The sequence below is a fragment of the Maniola jurtina genome, chromosome 17, assembly GCF_905333055.1.
Source record: "Maniola jurtina chromosome 17, ilManJurt1.1, whole genome shotgun sequence".
NCBI classification, from domain to species: domain Eukaryota; kingdom Metazoa; phylum Arthropoda; class Insecta; order Lepidoptera; family Nymphalidae; genus Maniola; species Maniola jurtina.
The window spans coordinates 12069807-12081293 of record NC_060045.1 but is presented as its reverse complement, the minus strand read 5'-3'; the positions used below and the strand labels follow the sequence as shown (position 1 = coordinate 12081293).

Here is an 11487-nt window from a genome sequence, read left to right as displayed (position 1 = left end):
TATTCAATTTAAAAGATAATCGCGATTCGAGTTAATCGAACCGATGACTCTAGAATCGATTGTTCTGTCTTGTAAGTAGACATGTCATTTGTAAAAGGTAAATTAAAAAAAACATTGTCTGTGGGCAACAGTGGCCCCTGTTGGCGAGTAGCAAAACTAAATTTTTGAAACGTCAACATGTCATTGTCAACATGAGATTCGTGTTTCGTGATAAAATTTGATTAAAAATTGCTATAATATCATCGTTTTACTTGGAAAGTCAGGCTTAACTTGTTAGAAGATATCAGTTAAATTATCACTCAGCTATTTAAAAACATGTAGTCTCTTTGTAGTGTTTAAAAAACAAAAAGTGTTGAACGTTGTGATAGTGATACATTTTTGTGGAAAATCCGCTATAATGTCTTTGCCGGGCAATGGGATTTTCGTGGTCCAGGGAGAGATGGCCATGCTGGTCACCGCCATGCGCCGGAGCACCCGGTGGGGGTCCCACTCGTTCCCAAACGACGAATACGACGTGCTCATGAGAACGTTTCAAGATCTTAAGACCATCTTGAACCAAGTGGATGATTTACGTCTGTTAGACCCGTCCACTTACTTGAGCCCATTCCTAGAGGTCATTAGAAGCAAGGAGACCACAGGACCAGTCACAAGCCTTGCCCTTTCATCTATACATAAGTTTCTTTCATATGGACTGATAGGTAAGTAATGTGAAGAATTTTTAGTATCACATATTACTATTCACCAACTATAAGATTCCACCAGCCCCTCAAACTTACTGCTTAGATTTTTTTATATATCCTCACTAAATCCAAACATCTCCACTTATTAAATAGAGCCCTTTAAACATTATATGCTTTAGACATAATTAGATTCGATTTTTTCCTGACGTTTTGCACAGACTTGAGACTGCTCTTAACATTAATTATTAATATGTTACAAAGAAAATTAATTCTATATTCAGACAGAGGAAAGGCAAAAAAGACATTAGGGAAGCTATAGATGAACAATACTACCTACTAAACTACCAGTGGCATAAAAATAATATAATAAGGCTTGTTTTTATACTATTGACAAGCTCTGTTGCGACATGATTAAGGACAAACCAACAAACAAACAAACTTTAGCATTTAATATAATATGGGTAGTGATGTTCTTAAGATATAATGTTTTCAGACCCCACCCACCCGAGTGTGCCAGCCACTGTAGAGGACATAGCAGATGCTGTCACACATGCACGCTTTGTTGGCACCGACCACTCCTCTGATGGTGTTGTACTGTTGAAGATATTGCAAGTAAGTTGATTAATCGAATGAAACCGTTTTGGTGTCACATTGTTTCTAATTTAAGTACAGATGCTAACTCTGTTGTACCCAATCTCTTAACTATAATGACCGGCCTAAATGCATTGCTATCCCATTCACAGTGCTCCCCACAGAAAAGGACAGCACTACAATTAAACCTGTCATTTAATATAGTTTAGATATCGTGTACAGAATTAGCACCAATATGTTCCCTGTAAAAAAGATAATACATATAGCCCATTGTCTTATATTTCCAGGTGCTCAGAACACTCATGCTCAGCCCTGAAGGTGCCATGTTGACTGATGAGAGTGTGTGTGAAATTATGCTCAGCTGTTTCAGAACATGTTTCGAAACTAGATTGACTGGTTTGTATAAATTCTCATAAAAAACTTTTGATGTTATACATATTTTATCTAAGTGACAAACGAGATAAAGGGTAAATACTAAGAGAAAAAAAAGAAAAAGTGGACAGGGAAGCACTTATCTCTATAAGAGATCTCTACCAGTGACCATTGGCAGTGTGAGAGGTTACAAATGGAGTAGAATAGGCACAACAAAGATAAAAAGTATTCATGAAAAAAGCTTAATAGATATTGTTATTTTTTTTTGTCCACAGAACTCCTACGTCGTAACGCAGAACAGTGTCTAAGAGACATGACCCAATTGATTTTCATGAGACTCCCACAGTTCCCTACAGAGGACTCTGCTAGTACATTCTCCACGTTCGGATTCTCACTTAAAAGGAGAGATAAATCAACAAAGAAGAAAATCACCGCCACCCATAGTAAGTCATACTTTAAGGATGTAAGAGTAGGAGAACTAGCTCCAATAAAACTCGCGCCATTGTTATTATTCATCACAGTTTATTATCAAACTTTTAACCATCTTTAATATTACTTTTATCCAAATAAACCTTTACAAATACTTTTGAATCATCAAATGAATCTACCACTGGTTCGGAACGCCTTTCCTGCCGAGAAGAACCAGCAAGAAACTCAGCGGTTGCTCTTTTCAAAGATTTGATTTACAATAAGATTTGATTTACAATATTTTAACCGAAATTACATTTAACCGTCAAACTTTAAACGAACAAATTTGAAAGAAGTTAAGAAACTCAACATTTAAACCAAAGTTACAATTAACTGTCAAACTAAACCGAATAAATTAAAAAGGTAGACAAATTCAACGTGTTATCACTTCGACTGTCGATAATAGAATGCCGCTCCGCTGGACCGCTTCGCTTTTAAATACTATCGTGGCGGTGGGGTTCGGAAACGTCGACGACGTACGATGCGTCATTGAGGATTCTACTCGTCATTCGATCTATGAATTACGTGTCTCATTATTGCGCCGATACGGCCATACTGATCATAGGCGCGTCCCTGCGCCTACTCTCGTCCTTTTTCTCTGCAATAAAGTGCATAAATTAGTAAACCAACATCACACACACATAAACCCTTATAATTTCGAAATCAAAAATGGTTCCTCAACACTCTTATCACGTTAAGAATCTCATAGCCTCAGGGCCTCGACACCCATATTAGCTTTCACGTTAACTCATAGCCTTCACGTAAACACATTTCAATTATCTTGGAACACATAAGTGATAACGTCAGAACCTCATAGCCTCAGCGCTAATTTTGGTTCAGCCTCAGAGCCTCGGCGCTCATTTTAGCCTTGACGTTGACACATGAATTACAAGACAATTGAAAACACATAAGTGATCATCAGAACCTCATAGCCTCAGCGCTAATTTCGGTTCAGTAACCATTTTTTGCATTTTTTTTTTTTTTTTTTCACATTTCAATTATCTTAAAGCACAAATGACGTTACAACCTCATAGCCTCAGCGCTAATTTTGGTTCACACATCAAATGGACTCTAAGGATAATTGAAACCCCAAGTGATGACGCCAGAACCTCATAACCTCAGCGTTAATTTTGGTTCAGCCTCAGAGCCTCAGCGCTCATTTTGGCCTTGACGTTTACACCTTCGGAGAGATAGTAAAAAGTGATGACGGCGGAACCTCAAGCCTCAGCGCTAATATTGGTTCAGCCTCAGAGCCTCAGCGCTCATATTGGCCTTGCCGTTTACACTTAAATAATGGAAAAGTACTTAACTTATAAAAGCACGTCAGTCTGCGCGTCAAATCCTCACTTTGCCGTACTATTACGTTTACTCATAACCGATACGGCCACATTACTTTGTACTTCAAATTTTGGTACGCTTTCCAAACGTTCGTTAATCGTGGCAAACTTTTCTTCTGGTCCCATTGGTTTACTTCGATGAAGTTCACGTCTATTGTTCAGTAATATTCATATTCAGAGGATATTCTTACTTCATCTTTTATGTTAACATTTTATACAATATTATTATCAGTTTTTTTTTCTTTTTTTTTTTTTTTGCATTGTTTATCTTTTTGTTTGTTTTTTTTTTTTTTTTTCTTTTTGTTTGTTTTTTTTTTTTTTTTTGCGGTATTACCCTTTTTTTTTAAATATTTATCCTCTTTTTTTTTTATCATTACTATCCCATTGTTTTTTTTTTTTTTTTTGTTTCATTGTTTGATAAATACAAAACCCCAACTCTACCTAGACCGGCTCTTCCACCCCTATACCGGTCCCAAACCGACCATCTAGCCTAGCTACCACAACTAGTACTATGATACCACTACCTAGTAGACCACTTCTGATGTAAGAGTAGGAGAACTAGCTCCAATAAAACTCGCGCCATTGTTATTATTCATCACAGTTTATTATCAAACTTTTAACCATCTTTAATATTACTTTTATCCAAATAAACCTTTACAAATACTTTTGAATCATCAAATGAATCTACCACTGGTTCGGAACGCCTTTCCTGCCGAGAAGAACCAGCAAGAAACTCAGCGGTTGCTCTTTTCAAAGATTTGATTTACAATAAGATTCGATTTACAATATTTTAACCGAAATTACATTTAACCGTCAAACTTTAAACGAACAAATTTGAAAGAAGTTAAGAAACTCAACATTTAAACCAAAGTTACAATTAACTGTCAAACTAAACCGAATAAATTAAAAAGGTAGACAAATTCAACGTGTTATCACTTCGACTGTCGATAATAGAATGCCGCTCCGCTGGACCGCTTCGCTTTTAAATACTATCGTGGCGGTGGGGTTCGGAAACGTCGACGACGTACGATGCGTCATTGAGGATTCTACTCGTCATTCGATCTATGAATTACGTGTCTCATTATTGCGCCGATAAGGATACCTTTTCTAAATGGAAAGGTATCCTTATTCCAATCCAATAAGGATTGTTTAATTTTCATAGATTTAAACATTGAAACTATCAGGCTTCTCCATCCAACTTTAAGCTAAGCTACATTATAATATGTCTATTTAGGAATAAAAACTGGTCAAGTGTGTGTCAAAAGATGCATAACATGGATATGTAGACATGCAAGTTGCTAAAAACTTTTGTTTTCATTATTTCTAATACTTAGTAGTTTTTTAAGAACTTCAGAAACCTTGTAATGTTTTTGATAAATGAATACATGCAAAAACCCATTCCTTAGCGTGTGTTCACCCTTTTAGCTATGTGATTTTGATCGAAAAATAAAGCAAAGTTATTCAAAAAAATTATGTTTCATAGTATCCTGAATACTTGTGAGTTTCCACATAGAGGAATTTTCATGCACAGCAATAATGCACCTGTGTAGTGACAATAAGTTCTTATAACAACACAATAATAAAATTAAAAAAAAAGAAAAAAAAAAGATTCCGACGAATTGAGAACCTCCTCCTTTTTTGGAAGTTGGTTAAAAATACTTGTGACACACAGACATACAGGCCGTGGATTAAAACAAACTACAACACACTAGTTTCTTTATGTGACACTAGATGGCGTTGTCAGTTTTCACATTGCGCTATAATTTTATAGAACTCCAAGTACAAAGTGGTAGATATGTAAAGTAAATGTCAAAAGGGTGTTTACCGCTTCGATGGTACGCGTGCCGGCAACGGCGCGCGGGGTATGGCTATCAAGACATACCCAACACATAATTTTTGTTTCAGAGAGGCTGTTGGCTACCCCTTTATGTACCGGCGCCTCCATAAGACACTATAATCACACTTTACATCACATAATCTATAATCTAAAATATCTTGATTCTGTAATCACACTGAACAGTCACTATTATCACACTAATATTATAAAGTCGAAAGTTTGTGTGTATGTACGAGTATGTAATATGTATGTGTGTGTGTATGTTTCTTACTCTTTCACGCAAAAACTACTTGACAGATTTGGCTAAAATTTGGAATGTAGATGGATAATATCTTAGATTAGGACATGGGCTACTTTTTATCCCGGTAAATCAAAGAGTGCCCACGGGATTTCGAAAAACCTAAATCCACGCGGACGAAGTCGCGGGTGTCAGGTAGTGACAGATAATAATTAGCTGATTCCCAGTTTATAAAAATTCAGTGGTCAACTCTTTATTTTGAGGGGATTAATTAGTCTGTGTCATATTTCAGTTCTTTAGGAAATCTCGGTAAAAAAGCCATTCAGATTCAAAAGTAAATTGAAATAAATAATATTTTTATTTTATTTTATTTAAATAATAATATCCATACAAAAAATAACTCAAACTGAGAAGAGAAGCATGCATGCCAGAGACTGACATAGGCTAGTTTTATCGCGGATAATCGAAGAGTTTCCACGGGATATTTAAAACTTACTACGCAAAGTCGCGGGCATCATCTAGTTTTGACTTTTTTTTGGTTGTAGGTACAAATTCCTTAGACAGAAAGTCCTCGATAACGGAACAGGCGCTGGCCACTGTTGATAGTGAAGCGGACTCCGACACCAAACCGCAGAGCGTTATACAAACTCACAAGTAAGTCATAGATAGATAAATAATTATAATAATTGGGCCGTTACATACGCATCCTTCCATCCAGCTGTCGTCGAAATTTCACCTTCATGCACGAAACGTTTTGCGCCATCGTTCCTCTACGCATGACTAAAGGTCCCAACGCACTGGAGCTGCGCTGCGCGACGCGGTATGGAAAATATCACACTTCACACTATTACACTAATATTATAAAGGCGAAAGTTCGTGTGTATGTTTGTAACTCCTTCACGCAAAAACTACCAGATGGATTTAGCTGAAATTTGGAATGGTGATAGATAATATCCTGGATTAGCACATAGGCTACTTTTTATCCTGGAAAATCAAAGATTTCCCACAGGATTTCAAAAATCCTAAATCCACACGGATGAAGTCGCAGCTTAAAGCTGGTCTAAGCTAAGTTTGCCTTTATTGGGCGTATTCTCACATAGACTTCTTTAATTTCAGTCAAGACAAGAATCTACTAAATGAAGCGGAAATAACTATAGAACCTGTGGAGGAAGTGAAAAGCCCTACCAAGAAGCATGGCCGGCATTCCTCCATGGACTTGGCGGCCAACGAAAATAAATCCATCACACAACTGCTGGAGAAATGTGTCAGCAATGTTGATACTCACGACGCACCAGACGAGAACAAAACGCAGGAGGAAAATACGGAAATTGTTGAAGGTAGGTTGAAAAAGAAGACTAATCAAGTCTTAATTTTTTTTTAAAACATGGCAGTCCTACCAAAAAATAATCCTGCTTAAAAAATTTCACATTTGACAGCCGCCATGTTGATTTTTAATTTTCAAAAAATTTATAGCCCCAGTTTTATAGTGTTTCACAGTTTTGGAAGTTTTGGTGGAATAAAGAAACTCGCATACATTAACCCTGAAAACATAACTTTTTTGGGCAGTTGTGTAATAAATATTATTTGATAGTTGACATACAATACTGACGATGAAAAATGAATATAAGGTTTTCGACTCGTGAGGGTGGAAATACCAGAGTGAACTAGAGTGAGCAAACTCAGTTTACTTGGAATCGACATCTGTCAAATATTAGGCTAGGGCTGACATGAAATTGAAGATACCTAGTCATTAGTATGTTGCTGATACGACCTTGAAGTTTTTACCTACTGAAACCCACCTAAAGAAGTTTTCACTTCAAAAATAACGATTTGTCCAAGTGTTACTCATTAACACATGGACTAATCGTTATTTTTGAATCGTTACGTTAACTTTTAATATGATATTATTGGCTGAAGGTTGTTATAGTTTTGTCCTCAGAACCAGAACAACCAACGGAATCCACCCCGACAGTAGTGAAGGAGGAAGCTCAAAGCGAAGGGGAAAAATTAGAGGAGTATGTCAACCATAGAGGCATACGGTTCACACCGCAGGACGAAACTTTACAGTTGCAGCCCTACGGACTCGCCTGCGTCAGGGAGCTGTTTAGGTTAGTCACCATCCATACTAATATAAATGCGAAAATGTGTCTGTCTGTTTATCTGCTAGCTTTTCACAGCCCAACAGTTTAACCGATTTTGATGAAATTCAGTACAGAGTTAGCTTACATCCCAGGGAAAGGCAGAGGCTACGTTTTATCCCGGAAAATCAAAGAGTTTCTACGGGATTTAAAAACAACCCAAATCCACGCAGACGAAGTCGCGGACATCATCTAGTAAAGTATTCTACATCCACCCGGGCAGTAGTAAGGGAGGAAACTCGGAGGCGAAGGAATTAAGGTAGAGGAATATGTATTGTGTGGTTTGTGTTGTCAAACTAAAACAATACTGGTATTTATTGTCAATTTAATATAGCGACGATAGTTTTTTAAATGGCTATGAGTGTTATTTCTGAAGCACGATTACGAACATGACTTCCATTTTCAAATCCAAGATGGTGGATTTACATTTTTGAAAAATTTCACATTGCTGTGTACACAAAATAGATAACGCACCCTTTTTTTCATAATTTTTTTCTCTTTTACAGATTTCTAATATCCCTCTGCAATCCGCTGGACGCACAGAACACATCAGCAATGGTACACCTAGGCCTGAGCCTAGTGGGTACAGCACTAGAAGTGGGCGCAGACCAGATAGCCAAATACCCCTCCCTTCTCTACCTCGTACAGGATCCACTGTGCAGGAATTTGTTAAGCGTAAGTGCTTATTAAAAATCAAAATTTATTCATTTCACGTGGAACAGTTCTAGTGTCTGTTATGTTTCATCTGTGACTCTACCACCAGTTCGGAATGAAGATTCTACTGAGAAGAGCTGTCAAGAAACTCAGCAGTTGCTCTTTTCGAATCATAAGTTACAATATGTCAATATGTAACAATATGAAACCATGAAGCTCTGAACATGAAGTTACTTCGACGCATGAAAGCTCAACCGGTTACCTCGACGGAACTTGGTCATTAAGGAATTCATCAATTGCATAATATCCTAGTATTTTACTAGGATAACAAAATAATTAATTAATCATTTTGAGGATTGTAATCATGTTACATTTTTATTTAATAATATTGTAGTAGCTAAAAATAAATATTAACGTCTATCCTTGAGTTGTTGTACCAACACAAAGTAATCTTTAGATGAAACTTTCCAAGAGTTTTCAATATTTCATAGAAATATTTAATTTCGTCTTAATTTTTTAAGGATTTGATTGTCCTTCTAGCACTCTTTATTTAAATGGATTTTGCTTTTATGAAAAACTTAAGTCTTTGGTTTTTTACTACGGGTTACGTATTTAACGCCTTTAGCACACCAACGCATGCGCACGCGGTATGAGGTGCACGGCATGCTTTTAAGCTACACACATGAGAGCGTTAATCATTTTGCTACAGCATGCAATTCTGCCGTCCTAACAAAGAGTGCAATAAGTCGAGTTTTTGGGCAAATTGACTTAAGACCATATCCGTAATCAGGAAAATGAGCTCTATATTTTCGCCTTAGACGTCGTTTCTGTATCTTCAGTAGTTTCGGTTCTGTTGGTTATCAAAACTGCAATATGTAATATTACGATTTGTAAGTAGCTAATCATAACCGCGAATATCTCGAAAGTAGTCGAAACCTAGTTATTGCTCTCTTCGTTAGGACGGCAGAATTGTGTTAGTGTGCTAAAAAGCTAAAGCTAAAAAAACTACAATAAATATTAAACATTTTCTTTACAGTTACTAGACACAGAGAAAATAACAATATTCGCTCTAGACTTACAAATATGGTTTTTATTATTCGAAGCGCTCAGGTTGCACCTAAAGTATCAAATGGAAGCATTCTTTAAGAAGATCATAGAAATCGTATCCGCAGACACAACCAAATCCATATACGAGTTGAAAGAAATCCACCATATAGCTTTAGAAAATCTGGCTCAAATGTTTCGAATACCCGGATTATGTACCGAGTTGTATTTAAACTTTGACTGTGATGTATACTGTACTAATGTATTTGAGGAATTAGCGAAATTGTTATCCAAAAATGTTGTATCTTCGACTGCGTATAATATTCATACGATGTCGTTAGAAGCTCTCATGACGATTATAGAAGCGATAGAAATGGGTACGATGCAGAAAGTTGAGATAGAGACGTCAAATGTCGAAGAAGAGGAGAGAAAAGAGAAAGAGAAAGAAAGAGATAGTTGTCGCGGCGGCCATGTTTCTTTGGAATTGGGCGGAATGGATGATGTCTCAGTGGTGAGCGACCATGTCACTCACGACATAAGCCAGTACTTCAGTTGTGGAAGGGTGGGAAGGCACAAGGCACCGTTGGATTTGCCTACTGAAGCTGAATTGGATAATGTTAGGAATATGAAAAAGGTATTTCTATTATACTAATCACTATTTATTTATTTATAAGGCAACCAAAACAGATTACAATATTTTATAATTCTAACCTAATCCTTAAATCACCACATTTTGGTCTTATTGTAACTCTAGATGGTTGCACAACATGACCAGGGTTCAAAGCATGCTTAGCTATTATAAATAAAGTCTATGTACACAAGATAAACACCTAATACACAGTATGAATAATGACCTAACTATTAATTATGTGAGCACCAATAATATTTCACCCATATTATAAATTCGAAAAAGTGTGTTGGTTGGTGGTTTATTGGTTCGTTAGTTTGTTCATCAATCACATCGTAGCGGTGCAACGGGTTGACGTGGTATTTTGCATGGTTATTGATAAAAACCTGGAGAGTTACTTATGCTACTTTTTATCACGAAAGAACAACGAAATCCCTCGGGATTTAAAAAAATTTAAGTTGATTATTTATTCTATCCCACTTCTCTACTAATATTATAAATTCAAACGTGTGTTTGTTTGTTAGTTTGTCCTTCAATCACGCCGCAATGGAGCAACGGATCAACAGCAATTTCAGATTATGTACAAACTTAAAATTTTACCTCTTTGTTTTATTAATTGTATTCACAATACGATTTTTCATTTTTAGTGGGTAACACAAGGCACGGATCTATTCAATCAGAAGCCTGAAAGGGGCATAGAGTTTTTACAGGAGCATGGGATATTGTCTACGCCATTAGATCCACATAAAGTTGCCTTGTTTTTGAGAGAAAACCCAGACCTGGACAAGAAAATGATTGGTATGTTATTCATCATCATCATAATGATTATTAGCCTGTGGACGTCCACTGTTGGACAATGGCCTTCCCTAAAGAGCACCATCATACCCAGTCCTCGGCCTTCCTCATCCAGCCACTTCCCGCCAGCCGATTTTAATTGGCAGTCCATCATATGGACTATTAATAGTTATGTAGATTTCAAGAACTATATGGCATACAAGATTTTGTTTTTTTTTTTAATTTATTTATTTGAAGAAATACAAAAAAAGCCTTATGCAATATATCTCGCCAAACTGCGTCGCAGTTTGTTGGCGTTGGTTGTAAGTTGGTTGATTAAGACTGACTGCATATTACCAGAAATTGTGGTTGAATCGATTGTACACACAACAATCTCTTAACTAAAATAACAGGTCGAAATAAATTGTTATCTCTTTCATAATGATCCCTGTGGAAAAGGATAGCATTAGATTTAGGTCTGTCAGCTTAGAGACAGACCTAAAGCTCAGTGTACAAGAGCATTAGCCACATTATTTTTAAATACATATCTAAATTTGGAAACTGGCAGGAATCAAAACTGCATCTCGCGGGGTTTCGCGCTCGGAGCATCTTTGGCCATTAGGCCACTGACTGCCCAGAGCTGAAGATTCAAATATGTATTTTTATTCAGTACCTATTCAAGCAACTGATAATGCCATCTAGTAGCGACCCGTTGCAGTTATCGAA

At 36.8% G+C, this 11487-nt stretch overlaps 1 protein-coding gene and 1 non-coding gene across 3 annotated transcripts in view; both read left to right on the top strand.

Moving 5' to 3' along the window:
- The first annotated feature begins 156 nt into the window (after positions 1–156).
- LOC123873698 (Golgi-specific brefeldin A-resistance guanine nucleotide exchange factor 1) overlaps positions 157–11487 on the top strand; it is a 31178-nt gene continuing 19847 nt past the window's right edge. The window contains exons 1-10 of one of the 2 annotated variants that reach the window (XM_045918683.1): positions 157–698; positions 1174–1292; positions 1559–1667; positions 1919–2086; positions 6069–6177; positions 6640–6860; positions 7463–7631; positions 8168–8336; positions 9352–9993; positions 10635–10785. In XM_045918683.1, the coding sequence (XP_045774639.1) occupies positions 398–698; positions 1174–1292; positions 1559–1667; positions 1919–2086; positions 6069–6177; positions 6640–6860; positions 7463–7631; positions 8168–8336; positions 9352–9993; positions 10635–10785 (2158 nt within the window). In that variant the 5' untranslated portion in view covers positions 157–397. Of the gene's footprint in view, positions 699–1173; positions 1293–1558; positions 1668–1918; positions 2087–6068; positions 6178–6639; positions 6861–7450; positions 7632–8167; positions 8337–9351; positions 9994–10634; positions 10786–11487 lie in introns of both variants that reach the window. The other variant, XM_045918682.1, reaches the window with a different exon arrangement.
- Positions 5259–5391, top strand: LOC123874136. Its single transcript, XR_006797840.1, has one exon. It is a non-coding gene; the product is annotated as a U11 spliceosomal RNA (small nuclear RNA).